Source organism: Corvus moneduloides, chromosome 3 (assembly GCF_009650955.1).
Source record: "Corvus moneduloides isolate bCorMon1 chromosome 3, bCorMon1.pri, whole genome shotgun sequence".
Taxonomy (NCBI): domain Eukaryota; kingdom Metazoa; phylum Chordata; class Aves; order Passeriformes; family Corvidae; genus Corvus; species Corvus moneduloides.
In genome coordinates this window covers 115,886,660-115,901,779 of record NC_045478.1, presented here as the reverse complement: position 1 = coordinate 115,901,779, position 15,120 = coordinate 115,886,660, and the positions used below count along the sequence as shown (strand labels likewise).

At 41.1% G+C, this 15,120-nt stretch overlaps 1 protein-coding gene across 5 annotated transcripts in view; it reads left to right on the top strand.

The window, feature by feature from the left end:
- The window catches only part of SPTLC3 (serine palmitoyltransferase long chain base subunit 3), an 89,164-nt gene extending 75,312 nt beyond the window's left edge, over positions 1-13,852 (top strand). For all 5 annotated transcript variants that reach the window (XM_032103663.1, XM_032103665.1, XM_032103666.1 and 2 more), the window contains 3 exons: positions 7,311-7,446; positions 8,441-8,570; positions 10,936-13,852. In XM_032103663.1, coding sequence (XP_031959554.1) covers positions 7,311-7,446; positions 8,441-8,570; positions 10,936-11,049 — 380 coding nt within the window. In that variant the 3' untranslated portion in view covers positions 11,050-13,852. The remainder of the gene's footprint in view (positions 1-7,310; positions 7,447-8,440; positions 8,571-10,935) is intronic.
- The last annotated feature ends 1,268 nt before the right edge of the window (positions 13,853-15,120 follow it).

Sequence of the window (15,120 nt, the reverse complement as noted above, 5' to 3'; positions counted from 1 at the left end):
GTTCCCATGGCATTTACTCTTTATATTTCATTATATAGATATTCTTTATGTGTTCTCCTTGTGGCTTCTCATTACACCACTGGAGATACCTCAGGAAACTCAGCAGCTGCCTTCGTGGTTTTATCCCATGATGAGACTGGAGTTGACTCAGAGTGTTTGGACCCCGCACAAATTTGCAAGTACACTTACTTGCATGCAACACAGCCCCTCCAGCTGTGACCTCAGACCTTTTCTTCCTCCCCCCTTTCTGCATGAGAATACCAAAAGCATATTTTTACACTTAAATTTGATAGGTATAAAATAGAACCACTAGGCAGACGGAGTTAAGACTGCTGGGAAATCCAAAGCAATTTTTTTAATGACTAATAATAGATTATACTGGTGTAAAAAGCAAATTGCAGCATTTGTAAAGGAAATATTTTTTCTGTTTAATGCATGGCAAACAATAATTCACAGCAGTGGGCATTTTTCATGTTTTTATGGGATGCTGAAACATTTAAAAGCCTGTCCTCTCAAACTAGTAAAAGATGTTTTGTTAAAAGATAATTCCTGAAGTTGTTTAGATTAGAAGTGTTCCTTTAAAATGTTCATTTACTCTCCCATTTGTGCTGATTGGTTTATCTTTTTGTAACTACTAGCTTTCATTTGTGTTTTTAGCAAGCGCTTGAGTTCTTGCATTTGAGCTCATTCAGATCGTGAGAAGTGGCAGAATGCCACTTTCTGTTTTGGTTTGGCATTAAAGAGATTGTTTTTTAAAGGTTCCTTTTTAAAGGTATTTCCATTGGTCTCAGATTTTTTGTATAAATGGAGGACCAGCTCCTTAAAGTCAGTTTCCAGCATTTTCCTCTGCTATCTGTCCTCCAGAGTCTTTTGAAAATATTAGTTTTGCTTTGCCAGGATCCTCTAAATTCAGAAACCTTAGTTCCACATCACTACAAGCTGGCATAAGCCAGCACTGGCACAAGGAAGGGCAGTCTTGTCCTCAGTTTCTCCTCCGCCTGCCCATCCTGTTTCTCGTGCCCCTTCTCCCTACGCCAGTGTGGGTGTTCGTGCAGCCATGCAATGAACTGAATCAGAGCACTGATGTAGCTGAAAAGCAACCAGCCCTCCCACTCATGGTTAGTCCACACCCAAACTGGTTCCCAGAGCCGATCTGCCATATGGCTCCATGAGTCCCAGTGCCAGGACTTGAGCAGCTGGAGCTGAGAGGAACAATCCCTTTTGGAGCAAAATCAATGTCTGCCAGACTGGACTGGTCATGAAGCTATTGCTCTAAGCTTTAAATCTGCAAGTGACTTAGCGAGGGACCCCTTGGACCTGCTCAAAACAGCTTGCAGAATCAGTCATGCTGAAGTCTATCTTTTTCAAATTCTTGTTTTGCGGCTTCATTCTGAGGGCATTGCTTCTCTTAGGTCCTTAGCAAGCAGAATGCTTGAACCCTGGCTTAATTTTAAGTTAATATTCCCAGTAAGTATGTGGTCACATTTCAAGCCCTTAAGCACATTTATTCCCTGTTTGCACAGCACTGGCTCCATGACTCAAAATGAATGAGATATGCTGTTCTGGTGGAGACACCTGCCATGGGATTCACCTGCCACAGGGCATCAAATGTATGCACGGAGAGTCAGTGGATCTGAACAAGCAGGGGCTTTGGACTAACAGCATTTGCAGTGACTTGCAAGATCTCTGAGGATTAACTGAATTCTACCTCATTTGCAGTCACTTTTTCCCCATTCAAAGTTAAACCTGTGCTGGAGTCCTCTAGCAGACCCTACCCATGGATAGATGTTCCCTGTATCCTGAAATAAGCATCACCTGCAGGCAGAGGAAGGATGTCAGACTTGGATGTGACCTGTCCCCCAGCAGTGACAGCTACGCTTTCCCCAGGGACAGCGGCAGGCAGCTCCATGACACAGTCCCCTTTCCAGGGTGTCTTTGCTGCCAGAAGAGAGTGAGGATCCCTCCTCTGCTGCAGATGCCGCTGGCGCTGCGGTGCCCGAGGAATCCAGCGCCTGCCTGGCTCAAAGCAGCAAAGCCTCAGCCTGCCGAGCGCAAAGCAGCGAAGTGCCGCTTCTCGCGGCATCCGGATCCCTGGCGCTTCAGAAACACCTAATGGGATGCAGATGGAGCGCGTTGTGCGCTGGCTGGTTTTCAGCGGCAGGACGGACCCGCTTCATGATTAATCACCTGCGCTGGGAGTAAACAGGACTCAGCCAAGGCTGGCTGCTCTGTCCCTGCATTGTATATCTGAATATAGATAAGGTGCTGGCTAGGCAGAGCTGACTCATCCGAGAAATAAGGTAAAAATGACCCAATCTTTACAATTTTTCTCCTTTCTGCTTCAACTGAAATTGCCATTTTTCTTCCCATAATCTTCTCTGGACAGTGTTTTGCAGCAGTTCACAGTTCAAATAAGTCCTTAAGGGCTTATTTAGCAGCTGAATTAGGTTGAAATCACTAGGTTTCTAGTTAGCATTAGATTGTAAAAGTAAATGTCTTCACTTCTCCCCAGTTCATTGCAAAGTTATTTTTGATGAAGATTGTTTTATCTGAGAACATATTTCCTTTAGGCACCCCAACTTTATAGCATTCTATATGTGATTTAATGCACATGGAGCTGCATGTGTGTTACTCTTATAATGGAACCAGAGGGAAAAATATCTGTCCATCTGCAATAGTTTAGTGGGAGAGAGCTATTGTTTTCCAATTTTTTTTCAGCCTATGGAAGTTTGCTTTTTCCTATCTAGCTGTTAGTAGAGGGAGGCAGGGAGTTGAGTTCCCCATCCAAGGAACACTGACACTGGTATGTGAAAGTCCAATTGTGTAATTAATTATCTACAAGGACCCTATGAAACAACAGCTGGAGAAGATTAAAGCAGGTGGATTTGTGTCTTGAAGAGCCCACCGCATGCCAAAAGCCAGTAAGGCGTGGGGTTATCTTTCCTGGAACAGGTTCAGGAAAAATAGCTCTCCTTCCCCTCCTACACCTGAGATCTTGATATGAAAGGCTACGGGTTGTTTATTCCTGTTTTCAATAGACTGAGTCACAACTTCCAAGGGTAGAAGCCTACAGGAAGATTTCAAAGGTAGACTGTGCAGGAATTGAATGCAGGCAGCTTCTCTGCTTATGAGCATTCTGTGGGAGGCAAAAGCAGACATCTGTGGAAGAGGAAAATGAACTTTTGTTTTAGAGAGCTGATAATTTTACTGCCTCTTTCACTGCCAGGATAAGGTCCTCAGCTGGCATAAACAGCAGAGTTCTACTGAAGTGCACAGAGCTGTGCCAGGTAAAGCCAGCCTGGGATCAGGCCCTCAGACATGTAGTCAGGATGCCTTCCTGATGTCAGGTACCCTGAAAGTGTGTGACAAAGCTTCTGCCAAGTCTGTTTCTCCAAGTGGCTCTCTTAAAAAGCTTGTTGCTTCAAAGAAATTATGAGCAAGCTACTACATTTTATCATTTCTCTCTCTCTCGCCTTCTTTTTGTATTTTTCTTTCAACTAAACCATATTAATTTTGAGCTATAAAGCTTTCTAAAAGCCTGCAGAAACTAATGAGCTAAAGCCAGCAGTATGCAATGATGCGTGTCACATAAAAATATAATCAGCATTTTTCCCAGAATTGCCAACACCTTAGAACTTTGCAGTAAACCAAATATTTTTAAAGTGGTGCAACCAAATGAAAACTCTAAATTTTCCAGCAGAAGGTGGATTGCTGATGCAGTAAATCTGCTTTTCTTGTACCATCCAGGCAACTAATCCTTTATTTCAGAAAAATCCCCATAAACTGGCTGTGTGTGTTCCCACCAGCATGAAGATAACTTGTGAAACTTGGGAATTGTTTATCGTTTACTTTTCTCTCTTTCTGTCCCTTCTTAATTCAGTCAATAAGAAGATGTAGAGCACTTAATAAAGTCATTCTCAGCCTTAGCTGAATACTCTGGGGCATTAGTGGGCTTAGTTTTAAATAGAGGAGGGTTGGTTTTCCCTGTCCAGGCTGTTTTTTCCAAACATGTGCTGTGTTGTGGTTCACATATTTTATGGAATATAACTCTCTGGATATGCTGCTTGCTGTGCTGTAAGCTCTTTGCATAGACTGTAAATCCTCAAGGATTTTGCAAAGTAAGAATTTTCTAACACATATATTTACTGTCTAGGGACCTGATCCTCTAATTAGTCCCATACAGGTAAATTCTTACGCTCACATAGATGCAGCCATATTATTTTAGCTCAAGGGTCTGCTCTGCAGATTTTCACTCAATAAATATTAAAGGATGCGAGATCACAGCCTCAGGAATCAAAGAAAATACTTTCTAAATGTGGTGGTTTTAGTTAAACATACTACAGTGCATTTGGACTAAGACCTGATTCTAAACTGAATTCATCACTCTTAATCTGCAGTGTAAAGGGAAAATCAGGCCAATGAAACAAAAATAAATGTTTTGCTCAGATCTACCTCCTTATCTGACATTGGAAGGTCCCATAAAGGAATGAAAAACAGTGTTGAAATACAGCTACAAATTTTAATGGTTTTATTGCTCTTATTGGGACAGCATATAAGAAGCCTGTGTATATGATGTGTGTCTGTGGTCTTTGACCACAAAACTTAACATGAGAAAGGAAAGTGTTGACATTTGGTAAAGAAATAGGTTCCTCCCACCCACCCACCCACAAATAGAGTGTGTGTAGCAATCGTCTCCTAATGTGCTTTTTTTCCCTCCAGATATATGGGAGTGCTCTGATCTTTTATTTGGCTCTTTAATGCATCCCTGCAAATGAAATTAGTATTCTGGGATGTTGCTAAAACATTCAAGTGGCTCTTTTGCATCAGCACTGGCTGGCTTGAAATGAGCTCCATAGGGAGTCTTGAAAGGGGAGATCTCGCATCACAAACCAGTTGAGGATGTAGAATCGGGAAAGGAAGATTAGAAAGGAAGAGGTGTTTGACTTTTGGGGGGTTGTCTGAACCTCCTCTTTCAGCTGTAAAGTTTCCTTAGCTGGAGTATAAATTTCTGGCACCAAAACTAAGTAGAGACAAACTGATCACCTCTGGGCCCTGCACATATGTTTTGATAAATAGCGAACAGCACCGCCTGGAATCTTGCATGGCTCACACTGTGTTTCCAGCTCTGTGGTAAACGCGTGAATAGAAAGGAGAAGGCAGCAAGTCTTAAACTGCACTCACCAAGAACATCTGCATTTATGAAAAACTTTCCCTAATTGAAAATCTAGTAGTTTCAAATGCTTTCCAACTGAGAGTTTGGAAACAAGCTCAGGGGCTGCTTATATAGCAAGAAACAGCAGTTGCTTTGAGCCCCCCAGTTCAGGTTACTCCCCACCCTCTTCCTTGTAACTCGGACATTGAGGAGGTGCTAATAACATCTTTACAAATTTTAACAAGGGAAAAATCTCTCTTTAGACTTCAGCCACATTATTCTCTAACTCCCTTTCCTTACCGTCATCTCCCCTCCCCTCCTCTTCCTCCTGTTTCTTTGAGATCTACTACACCAAAAATATTTTTGGAAATACCACAGACTATTGTTTTTATTAGTGACTGGAAAGCTTTGTAGTAGAATGCTTTTGTGTTTCATTTGTTTTCCTTGCTCTGGCACAGCTGTTTTTGCTTTAGCAGCATTAGAGAGATGGTTAAACTATTTGTGGCCTTTTCTAACCCAGCAGATCTCTTCCACTGAGTGCTTTAAACTGAATGACTGAGACTGTAAGTAACAGGTTGTCTGCATGGGCAGTTATGTGCATAAAGTTACAAATGCGCTGTTTTTATGAGATCTTTTAATTTGTTCAAGCAAAACACCGATCACTGTGAAGCAAGTCCCACTTTTCCTATAAATTTCCCAGCCAGAAAACTGACAGAACCTTGACTCAGGAGGATACAGAACAGATGAAGTAGTAGATCTTGTTCAAACCTACACATGTTCAGACATATTAATGGAAAAGAGGTTCATGTAGGTATGGTGATCCCCACGTCAGCCAAGAGGGAAAAGGAAGAAAAGCCAGAGCAGATGGTGGGGCAGAATGTGGTCTGAGGACAAATCTGCCAAAGGTGGCATGTAGCTGCTACAAATGCCTTACTGGCCACTGTGGTTGCACAGAGCAAGATGGGGAATTAGGAAACAGGCATCCAGTGAGAGAACAGTGACAGCAGAAAGTAGTAAATGAAGAATGAAGCGAACAAAATGTAAAGTAAAATGAAAACGTAAATGGAGAGTGAAAACATAACACATCTGTGCAAAGGCAAAGAGGAAATGAGTTGTACTGGAGGTTTCAGTGTTCATGTCTGGTGACATAATGTAAGTGATATTGAAAGTATGGGCTGATGAACAGCAGGAAAATGAAAGCTAAGAGTAACTGGGTCCTGCTAAATCCCAGTCTTACCACACATTCTCACCACCTCTGCTGGGCAGATCCAAGCTGCTGAACAGCAATCAGGTTTAGAGACTCAATCTGCTTAATGGTGGCTTGCCAGTTTTGTTTCTGGTGAGGTCAGGCAGATGACAGACCTGGCTCGATTTGCTGTGTGGCCGTGTCAACTTGGACTGGCACTGGACAGGGATGTGGGTGTGGAGGAGGTGGCATCATCCCTGTCAGCACCTCACAGCAGTGGAAAAGCAGCACATAGATCAGCTTACCGATTAAATATAATGCAGGTGGAGTAGTGAAAGGACATATGATATCTCTTACTACAGTAATGTAGAGCATGTCTCTTCTGTCTTTATGCAATGGGTTGGGAAGCAGTTGCACTTGTCAGAAACCACCTCCTTAGTGGCACTGCAAAAGAAATGGCTGAAATGTCTTTTCAAGCACATTTTTTCTTTGATGTTTTTTGTCCTTTCCCTTAAAATAATTGGTTTCAACTCTTCTGTCAGTTTTGCCGGGGGTCACATCTGTGCATCCATGACTAAATGAGGCCAGGGACAATGCAGAGATAATACTCAATTACACCGAGAAATAAATTCTCTATTTACATGTCTGCACTACTTCTCTGTAGGTGTGTGTCATCTAGGAGGCTTTATTTAGCACAACAAAGTCCAGGGAATTGCCCACATGTCTATCCCCAGAGAGGGACTGTTTCTGCCATGGGAAGGCACCTCACAATTACAGGAGTATCAGCCATCCGTCCTACAATGCCACAATAATCAGTGTAGTTGTATTTAGCTCATTCTGTGTTTTTCTTCTCAATCAAATAGCAACATTTACATTTCAGCCAAACTGTTACCCCCAGCCCTGATTCTTGCCTGTGACTAGACCCCAGTTATGATCTTTACACTGACTGTTCTCCTGACTGGCTCATTTCAGGGCTCCAAAGAGTGCGTCAGCTGGAGAAAAACACAAGGTACTTCAGACGAAAACTGCATGAAATGGGCTTCATCATTTATGGCAATGATGATTCTCCTGTTGTTCCCTTGCTCCTTTATATGCCTGGTAAAATAGGGTAAGTGTTGAAAAAAAGTACTTGTTTTGCTGGCAAAACAAGAACTATTCATGTTGATGGTTATTTGGTATATGTTGAAGAAGATGATGTTGTGTGGTAGGTGCTTCCCAGGAGGAGCATACACTGTTAATTGAATACGTCATTTAGTTCTGCTTTCTTTTAGATTTGCCCGTAGATTTAATTTTGAGTTGTTCCAGAATTCAGAATTTTAAAATCTTTCTCTTTTCCTTTTTTAACGTGGTCTGGAATAATACTTTTGATAACATTTTTCATTTGAATTTTTTGGTTTTTAATTTGTAATCATTAAAGGAGACATGTTGCCTTTGATGTATGAATTGGTTTAGATGAATGCCTTTTTGTCCCATCTGGTCTTTGAATGGATTTTGCATGTTTTACCATTCAGTTCCACTCAAGCAGCACTTACTTGTGCACTGACTTGGGCACACAGACCAGAAGTCAGTCGTAGCATAATGTCAGGGTTGAGCTGTAGGGAGAATTTGCAAGTAGCTTAGGGTGGCTGTGAGCTCTAGGTCTCATACATACCACACAAGCCTTCTTAACTCGCAGAGTAATTGTGAGGGCAAATAAACTATCACACAGATTGGTTTATTCCTATTCATGTTCAGGAACCAAGCATTCATACTTTCCACAAGCCCAACCTCTTCCATGCTTAGGGACTGTGAATGTCCGCATGGTTTGATTTGTACTCAGAGACTTTCATTGACAGAAATGAATTGTTTATCATGCAGTGCCCTCTCTGCCATCACATTTCTAGGATTTGACACCCACTTGGCTTCATGAGTGGCTAAGCAGCAAACAGTCTTAATCCTACTGGTAAAATTCTGGCTTTTATGGAAATCAATGGGAATATTCAATCAGTCGAAAACAGGATTTTATCTATTGTTGCAATATATCTGAATGTTTTCTCTCTGTGTTCAGTTTATTGGAGATAATTTATTTCTGATTTTTCTCCTTCTACTTTTTCTCTCCTTAGGGCTTTTGCAAGACGCATGTTAGAAAAAAATATCGGGGTGGTCGTGGTTGGGTTTCCAGCTACTCCTATCACAGAATCCAGGGCTCGGTTTTGTGTGTCAGCTGCACATACACGGGAGATGTTAGACATGGTAAGCACAGCAGATGTCCTGCCCAAATTAACTTCAGGTGCGAAGGAGGCTGGGAGAAGCTGTGCCTCTGTTACTTTGAATCTCAATAATTCATTTTTACATTTGTTTTTCTGGCCTTGTCACTTGATCTTTAAAGGCATTTGAGCCTTATACATTTTATTTTCTAAAATAAATTATCGGAGAGTTAACTTCTTATGTTCTTCTATTTCTAAGAATGACCAAATCTGTCATCACTAATAAAAACCTGCATGAACAGCACAGCAAGACAAAAGTTAAATGCTATGTCAAAACTATCAGAGTAGGAAACCCAAAATGATATGGAAATAATTGAAAATCAAGTTTTCCATACGCATATTTCTATTCCATATTTCCCCATGTTTCTTGAATTGCAGAAGTATATGGGACAGCCTTGAGGGTACAGGTGGAAATTGCAAACAGTATTTGGAACTGTTTGAACCTAATTAAGTTTAGTTGGTGCTGTCTGGCCAGTCTCAGTTCCGTATCTTTCTCGGATATCAGAAATACCATTAACAGTATGTTGAGACTTCCATCGTAAACCTCCGTTCCAACACAGTCAGAAATGTGTTTAAAATAAACTCTTTGAAATTTTCCATCTCCCTTTCTTGCCGAAGGTGTTTTTGGCCTGGCTTGAGATACGCTCTTTCATTCTCATAATAAGCCAACTTGGAGGCATGAAACACAGAGGCTTAACAATAAATTTCAGGCTTTGTTTTTCCTCTCTTCGCACGAGTGTGATGGTCAAAGCAAAAAATCCTTGAACATGGAAAGGCATTTGAGTTAAATATGCCACTGGTTCATGCAGACAAGCACTTGTGCCTGCAGAGAGCTCCTGACTCTCCTTTTGCATCCTGAGATGCGCATGGATGTGGAGGCCAGAGCCTTGCCCTGCTGACCAGCTCCCATACCAGTGTAGGTAATTTTCAAACAATATCAAAAACCTGCCTTGCATGTGTGCAGTGTAAAATTCCTGCTGCTTTTAAAGGTGCAGTAGTTATTAACGAGGTACAATACCGTTAAGGTAGTATTTTGTAGAACAGAGCATAGCTCTCGTGTTGGTCCTTGCCAGCTTCTGCTGTTTGACTGTGTGGATTTTGGCTTATGTAACTGGTAACAGGCAATGAAGTTGATCTGAAGATTAATCTCTTGAGGCTGCTGCTTTGATTTTCTTCCTTTCCCCCTGCCCCCAAATGTCAAGCCCACCACATTTTTGGGCCATCATTGTACGTTCACTTCCTGCTACCTCACATTGCTGCTTCCAGGGAAGATCTGACGCTCCCCAGTCATCACTGAACGTGCTGTGGTCTTGCCACAGTACTTGTGGCACTCTTACAGTTTGGGGGAATGGAAATGCCCTGAGTTTAATTACTTGCAGATGCAAAGCTTTTAGGACAAAACACTTTGTGAGTGTGCCTAAACCCAGGGTAACAACAGGTAACAAGCACGATGAAAATGTTTCCCTTTCACAAAATTTGTTTCGTATCTCAGCCTGGAACTAAAGAGGAAAGATCCATGAAAGGGCAAGCTCCCAAGAATAACTTCCTTAATGACCTGGAAGCTATCTCTCTGCATAAACCATTACTAAATTACTTCTTTTTGTTCTAAATTACATCTTGTTGTTCATGAGCTTGTTTTAGTGACTTAACAGAAACAGGCTCAAAATCAAAATTGCTCTTTCCTTCTTTGATGCCAAAAAGTTGGCTGCTCTTGAATGTGGGTCAGGTGCTGCAAAACACTGAGCTGCTACCCTATGATACAGAATTCCCTGCCTACATTTTGAATCTACTGAAAGCTGGAGACTCAGCTCAGCAAATTGCATTACAGTATTAATGAACAAAAATTAAATGTCTCTGTTATATTAATGTAAGATAATGGCGTTCATTAAAATTATCTTCAACTATTCAGACTGTTTATGCTGACTCTGCTCAGCACTGGGGGCTGAGTCCTACCTAAGAAAATGCATTGGCAACTCCAGTCTTTGGGAGCTATGGAGAAATACTGAAGTATAGCTTACACGTTTCTTTTGCACAAGCAAAGATAATTTTTGCCTGGGTTGTAACCTCCCTATGCTTTTAGAAAAAGTAATTTTTTTCATCTGTGCTCAATTAATGCACTTACTAATAAACCGTAACCTACTGAAGGAGCAAATTCCTTTCTCATAGATGCTGTTGTACATCTACGACTGTATTGATGTTCACTGTTCTAGAATGAATGCAAAATTTGCCAGTCTGTCTTTTAAACTTTGATCGATGTTCTTTTTATAATCTTCTTGTTCTGCAGTACAGTAGAAGTTACTAGAACTTCATTTCTTTTCCAATAGAATTGACAAAATATCATGATCTTACAGGTTTTGAGTGCTCTGGATGAATTGGGTGATTTTCTGCATCTGAAATATTCCCGGTATTCCAAGTCATCTCATCCTGAACTGTATGAAGAATCTAGGCTTGAACTTGAAGATTAAGTTTTCCACCCATGAAGAGAACATTATGATGCTATGAAAGGGCGGAAAACCCGAAAACTAAACGATACAAATGCATTTCTTCCCTTCTAAGGACAATTTTTATTTCTCAGTTAATTGAAAGAAGGGGAAGCTCGGGTGTTGCATCACGTTGTATCAAATTTCTGTATTCAAGAGACTGGAATATTGATACAGATTTGCCTCCCCAGGAGAGATCTGTTCTTCTTATGGTATTTTTGATGCAGAATGAATGCATCCATTGATCCAGTTGCTAACATACAGCTTTTGATATGGCCCCTTTTTATGAAGAGGCTTCGGATAGTCTTAATTGCGACTGAAATAATAAAGTTTAAAAAGTTAATAGATTCCAGTGTAATATAGCTGAGCTTCATCAGTGAGACTGACTTTTACCTGTTAAAGATCATAAATCGAGATGCCAGTGTGGGCTGCTACAAAGGAATGAGCAGAAAGTGACCTCTTTGACTAAGTTGCACTATCATGCATTTCTCCAAGGACAGAAAATGTTAGAAAAAGGCTAATGCTGGGAACAAGAAAAGTAGCCTGATGAGATTGTATTTCTGACAGCAGGTTACAGGAAAGGGAAAATTCCTCCTCCCCTCCACAGACCTTTTCTCGGCCTCTTAAATGCACTTTCAACTTTGAATTGTACAAAAATTTGGGCTTAGACGTAAACAGAAATGCGTTTCTGCCAACGTGTTTGACCTACAACCTATCACATCTTATCACTACCTAAGTTCTTCAGCAGGCTTGCTCCCTTTTTGTGGCGCAGTAGTAAATAATTTTAATAACCATTTAACTTTCCCGTAAAAACCTTGATCAAAACAGTCAGATACTTGCAGTTCACAAACTGCAGATGACATTTATGGGCCCCTTCCTAAGTTTCTTGAACTACTTATGGGCCTAATAAATTCACTAACAAGTACATAATGCCGAAGCTGTTAGTTATACAGAATGTGAAGTTCAAGATACCATAAGCAGTTCTGCCACCTGTTAAATAGAAAACTCCACCGTTTCTATACATGCTACAGTCATCCATGTAATAACATTTCTTGAAATATTTTTGTCTGTTTTATGCATGTCAGGGGTTGTCCTGTCCAGGAGTTTTTTTGAGTTGTTTGTTCTTCAAATAATTATTATATCACCCGAAGAGGAAGATGCCCTTGTCCCCTTGTCCACTGCCTGAGTGACAAATGCTCAAAGCTACCTGAAGGAATTGTTCCAGTCAGGAGTTTCCCTGCCATGCCAGCAGTGGTATCATCAGGCTTGTGTGGGCTCAGTTACTGGAAGGAGATTGGAGGCTTTTTCCTTTTTTTTTTTTTTGCAGCGTTGAAAAGCAGTTTTGCAGCTTTAAGAATGAGCTCCAAACAATTCCATGCTATCAAATGTCATTGTAAACACATCAGATGAGAGATGTTTAGCTTTCTGCTGCACAGATGTACCACACTTTCATGTTTCTCTTGAAAGCTGTGGTGTAAACTTAACCCGCAGCTGCAATATTAGATTTAAGAACAGAACAATTAAATTGCGGAGTACCAATTACACTATATTACTCCCTGCTTGTTAAAGCAGCTTTCAGGATATAACAAGGCTGACTGATTATGAGGGCCCATTTTTTGTTGGATTTTTGTTGTTGTTGTTGTGCAAGTTAATAAAAATCCCGTGGTGCTATAACTTTAAGAATTGATTACAACACATTCCATAATATCAAATGTCAGCTTTAGGAAACGTGTATCAAGGGCTGGGGGAGGACTAAGTGGTGTGTCATGTGATTCTTCACCGTGGTAGATGGGCTTCGAAAGCACTGCAGAGGTTCAGGGGAGCTGTGTTTGTGGATAAGAGCAAACTCACTATATAAATATTTAAACACTCGAGCACAGGACAAGGAGAAATTAGGAGGCATGAACTTTGTCTTTGAGTAACCTGGCAGTTTGTGGTGCACAGCTTTGTTACATGCAGGGTGAGTGCACTTACTGTGAAAGGAGATGGGTTGAGAAATTTCTGCAACCTGTTCCTTGAGGAAAAGTACTGGATTTGATAGATTGCTTTTTGATCTCTATTGCTGAACATCTGTGGCCAGATCCTCAGTTGACTTCTGACCTTCCATCTTGGGGTATATAGCCATAGTTTATACTTCAGCAAACATTATTACACGTGCTGTTGCAGGCAACACGCTATTTCCCTCAAAGAGAGGCCTGAGACTGATTAAACTACAGAGTGATCACTTTCTGTACCCCAATAGGGGAATGTTTTCAGTCTAAAGCTGAATTCTTCCTGCCCTCAGAACATTACTCTCACTCATGTTAAGGAGACAGGACAGCTATTTTTTAGAGACTGTCAGTTGATTTATTATGTGCTCTCTTCTGATTTCTTCCATCCCTTACACACTAGAGAAAGTACAGACTGACTACCCCAGGGCTTGGGGAGCAGTTAGGGAGAAATCTCTGCTCCACTGGTGCAATAATGAAACTCCCAGGAACTTTAGTCTTTTAGATTTTCCCCATGAGGCTTATAGTCTGGCACTTGCTTTTCTAGCAGTGTGGAGTTTTTCCTGGTTTACTTCAATTTTAATAGATTTAGAGTTGATCAGCATTTGAAGACTCTATTTTAGCTCGTGTAAGAAAAAATCCGATAGAGTACCCATTAGGGAATTTGCACCTCTAACACAGGATTGTGTATTTCCTAGAATGTGCTCCCTCTTCAGGCATGCATGTTCTTGGAAAACATAGTTCTCTGTAATTGCTTTAGAAGGTTTTGAAGAAGTGCCTTCAATAAATGAAAAAAATGCTCAAGTTGTCATATTTTAATCCAGTGGAAATGTAAGTATAACTACTCTAAGTTTTTGTGGGCAAGCTGCATCCTCTTATCTTGCGTAAAATCTTGATTGGCCTTTATGATATGGGAAAACTCAAGAGTTTCTGCTTGGCAGAGAAACTGAATTGTTTGCCCTTTCCTGCACCTTTATTCTACCTCATCTTTTAGAAAGTCTTCATCTCCTGAGCTTATCAAACTTGTCAAAGTGGTTCCCCCCTCCACTTCTCCTGTTTTTTCTATTGTTCTCTCTGTTCTGCTGCTTTCTGTTGGGGGAAAGCACACAGGCAGCTGCAGTGAACCTGAGTGCAGCAGTTGGCTTTTTGGGCATTGCCTCACTGCCTGCTTTTCCTGGTATTCTCATCAGCTCTTACAGACTTTAATCTTTCCTTTTCAAGTAGAAGTTTTTTGTGACTGGTGCAAAATTTCTACGCTGAATCGAATCTGAACTGCCCAAGCTGTTGAACCAAGAACGGGCTTGTTCTGACATTTTTGCAAGTGTAGATCAGTTAAAGTCTTGCTTTGAAGTGCATACTGTTGGTTTAAAAGTAGTACAATTGTGAGAGGAACCTGCCAGTGTGAGGTGAGCTGCCTGCATTCGTTTCAGAGGGGTTTGAACGCTGGTGTCTCTGGACTGTTTCACAGCTGCTGCTCTTCACAGGGGACCAAGATATGGAGTGGATCTATTTAAGGTAGGATTTCAGCTGGGTTTTATTTCCTTTTTTTCCAAAATGTGTTTCGTTGAAGGTGTGTTGCATGTTTCCCTGTCCTGCTGAGACAGGGAATAAAGTAGCAATGTAGGAAAAGCAGTCTGTACTAAAGGTGTTTATGTACTTTCTAGCCTGCTTCAAAATCCAATAGAGATTCTCTAATATATGATCTGCTTTTTATTTGTGCATGAAGTTTAATTGTTCTACAATTTAAAACACAGATCAGGACCAAATTTTAAGGAAACCACACCACCAGCTGAGAAATGGCAGATGTCATGCCATTATCGGCAGCTGAACATTCGACCTTCCAGATGCCTTCAAAAACAGCATCTAGGTGTTTCCCTCATTTACCCGCACATCCAGGGTGGTTTGTACTCCCTGCAGAGCAGTCACAAGATAGTGAGAACTCACTTTATCCATTTGGGAGGCAGAGCTTCAGACTTGTCAAGATGGTCCCAAAACCACCACCCATCTGACCACACAAAATAATAGTTCAGCACCATTGGAACAGGAGTCTGGGGTCTGAGTCAGGCTG